The 2966-nt window shown below is 34.2% G+C and overlaps 1 protein-coding gene across 1 annotated transcript; it reads right to left on the reverse strand.

Moving 5' to 3' along the window:
- Window positions 1-311: 311 nt before the first annotated feature.
- Window positions 312-2748, reverse strand: LOC125384867. The gene is made up of 3 exons (XM_048404946.1): window positions 2235-2748; window positions 845-905; window positions 312-570 (listed from the first exon to the last, which is right to left on the reverse strand). Exons 1-3 carry the CDS (start codon window positions 2594-2596, stop codon window positions 355-357), a joined length of 639 nt encoding a protein of 212 aa, XP_048260903.1. The 5' UTR covers window positions 2597-2748; the 3' UTR covers window positions 312-354.
- Window positions 2749-2966: the final 218 nt, after the last annotated feature.

Here is a 2966-nt window from a genome sequence, read left to right on the forward strand (position 1 = left end):
ACACGTCTCGTTACATTGAAGTGAAGTGAAGAAAAACACTAACAAACATAATATATATTCGCAAAAATCTTCTATCTAATATTTTCGTCAACTACTGTATACACATTTATTAGATATTTGTGTGAGATTAAAATCGACAGATACGATAAAAGAATATTGTAGAGGTATAGCAATAAGAAAGTACAAGGAAAGTATAGCTCGTTAATTTGAATTACACCAGATTGTCAGTCATCTATTAGGTCGTGTTAATCTCTGAATAAATTCTTAAATAAATAAGTGTTAATAAAGATAAAGATAAAGAAGTGTTAATGAAACTAGAGACACTTAACATTTATTAGCATTTGTTCTTCCCCATTAATTGTTGAATAGGTCCTTTAGGGAAGAACAGAGAGACGGTTCGCTGGATTCCGTCTGATTCCGATTTTGATTCTTGGTATTTGAAAACCAATTTGTCGCTTTGCCTGACATTGGTTTGTTCGGAGATACCGAGGGCTTTCCGCTCGACCCGGAAGCCCCCGTATCGTTTCCCTTTTGCGCCGTTAACATCTTCTCAATTGCGCTACCAAATACCTACGGACAAAATTGTTCTTATAAATTTATGAATATTATGTGTTTACGTATTTGAATGAAAATTTTTATGAAACGAGATTTCGCGTTAAAATACGTAATAGTAAATACGATAATTTACACGTTCTTTTTACCAAGATGAAAATGTATATATAAATGTACTTGATGTATATGTAAATAGAAATATTTATATGTAATATTTATATGCTTGTATTTAAAATATTTTCATGCTTAAAGAATAAAGGTCATAATGTTATAAATATTTAAATCCTTGCACCTCTCCTTTATCGCGTAAGAAAGAGAAACTAAAAGTTTCACTCCAGAGAATGAGCTTCGTTCTAAAACAAATCAAATAACATATATTTCAGTATTTAACTGTTATTTAATATTCCTAATATTCCTAATAATATTTAATATTCCTATATTATTAATATAGATGAGAAGTGGATAAGATAGTTTACAATCATTAAGTACAGTATCGCAGATCCACCATCAGAGATCAGTAATATTAAAATAAAATTCATGTTGGATTAAAAGTGTGGTTAAGTTGGGGCTAACCCCAAATTTGCAAATTTTGACCTAAGTCAAAAAGTGGCCATTTTTGCACCTCCTCGCGAACGAAAAATTCTTGTGCGACGTTTAAGAGAATTTATCAAAAAAAAAAAAAAACAAAGAATTATTAGCATTTATACGAAATGTGACATGGAAGTTGAAAAAGATGAGTGTAGAGATGAAAAAATTAAGCAGAGGTCAAACTTAGGCGCTACACTTGATCTTCATTTTCTTTAAATTTTGATCCAGCTGATAAATCAGTAATTAAACCAAGGGAACTAAGTTTGAAATCAAGCGAATCTGAAATACTATCAGACTGTTGCTACGTGAGAACAATAGCCATCTTGTACTTCGTATTTGCTCGATTCCAAACTCTAATCGATATACCAACAGAATTTACCAGCAAAATAATTATTCAGAGATTCTGTCGGTAAAACAATTGAAGTTTAAAATCGAACGAATCCGAATTACTGCGAGATCGTTGGTGGCTATTGTTCTCGTAGCAACAAACTGATGGTACTTCAGATTCGTTTGATTTCAAACTACAATTGATTTATCAATAGAGTTGTCGAAGAATTATTTTGTCGATATCGGTGTAGAACAATAATCAACAACGATCTCGCTGTACTTCATATTTCCTCTATTACAATCGTCGATTCATTTACCAGCAGAGCATCTGAAGAATTATTTCACATGGATCATGTAGAAAAAAAACGAACACGAAAATGGAACTGTAATAACATTTTCTATTCCTTGCTGAGAGCCGTTCTTAAACATTTTTCCCTTCGCAAGAAGATCGGAAAATAACCACTTTTGACGCTCTGTTTTTATCCCATATGAATTTTATCTTTAATATTACCGATTGATAATAATGTCACTGCGATATTGTCCGCAATGATTGCAAATTATCTTCTCCACGTTTCACCTATATCGATAATACAGAATATCAATCAACAATTATTTAATTTCACGTTGTTGTTGACTTTATTAATTTTTACGATAAAGTGCATTCTCTGGAAGAGATTTTTCGATTTACGATTTTCTTTTTCATTCCTCCTTTCACCTACGATGGCTCTTAAACAAGAAACGATATCGTAACGAGAAATACAACTTACCTGAGCGTCCACTTTGGTTCCACTAGTGTTGTCCCATACGACTTTGTGTTTGTCCCATACGACTTCACCGCCTTCACTACCTTCGATTTATCCAACTTGAGACTTAAACTGGCCGTTACCAAATCTTCCGGCTTCTTCGACATCGGTTGGTGTCTCTTCGTGAACCAATTCGACGGTGCCATAAAGGTCGAAATAGCGGCTTTCGAGGATCCGCTAAGCTTACTTTTAGCTCCGTGCAATGTCGACACGTCGAAGCTGTTGGAACGGAAGCTCTTCGATCGACTTCCTTTCTGTTCGGTCGTTTTTCCGGGCCAGTTTGAAGAAATTCCCTTCAGATCTCCGGTTACCGTTATCCACTTCATATATAGAGTTTGAAATCTTTCTCAAAATTTTGAAAGGTCCTTTCCTAATTTCTTCCAGCTTATTTCTATTCATTCTGTTTCCGTTGTGGGTGAAGACCGTATCACCAATTTTAAACTCGTGTTCTCGTCTTTTTTTGCCGTACTATTGTTTGTTGATTTCGAAATTTCTTGCTGAGTTTTTAAATGCTTCTTCTCTGTCTCTTTTTAAGTTTATCTTCTTCTCTGTTTTTCCCTTAGGGATGATTTCGATCATTTTCCCATACAGTAAGTGATTTGTCCCCACCTTTGTGAAGGTGATTTTTCCTTTCGATTTTGTCCTGGACTTCGATAGGTAATCCAATGACAATCAGGTGTATCCTCACCTCTTCAT

The sequence above is a fragment of the Bombus terrestris genome, chromosome 4 (assembly GCF_910591885.1).
Source record: "Bombus terrestris chromosome 4, iyBomTerr1.2, whole genome shotgun sequence".
Lineage (NCBI taxonomy): Eukaryota > Metazoa > Arthropoda > Insecta > Hymenoptera > Apidae > Bombus > Bombus terrestris.

Bases quoted from the DNA above. Each gene is read 5' to 3' on its own strand.
- LOC125384867 (XM_048404946.1), bottom strand. From the start codon at position 2,596: ATGAAGTGGATAACGGTAACCGGAGATCTGAAGGGAATTTCTTCAAAC. The intron at 906-2,234 runs GTAAGTTGTATT...GATTTGTTTTAG, and splicing joins GAACCAAAGTGGACGCTCAG to AACGAAGCTCATTCTCTGGA. The intron at 571-844 runs GTGCAAGGATTT...TTTTGTCCGTAG, and splicing joins TCTTACGCGATAAAGGAGAG to GTATTTGGTAGCGCAATTGA.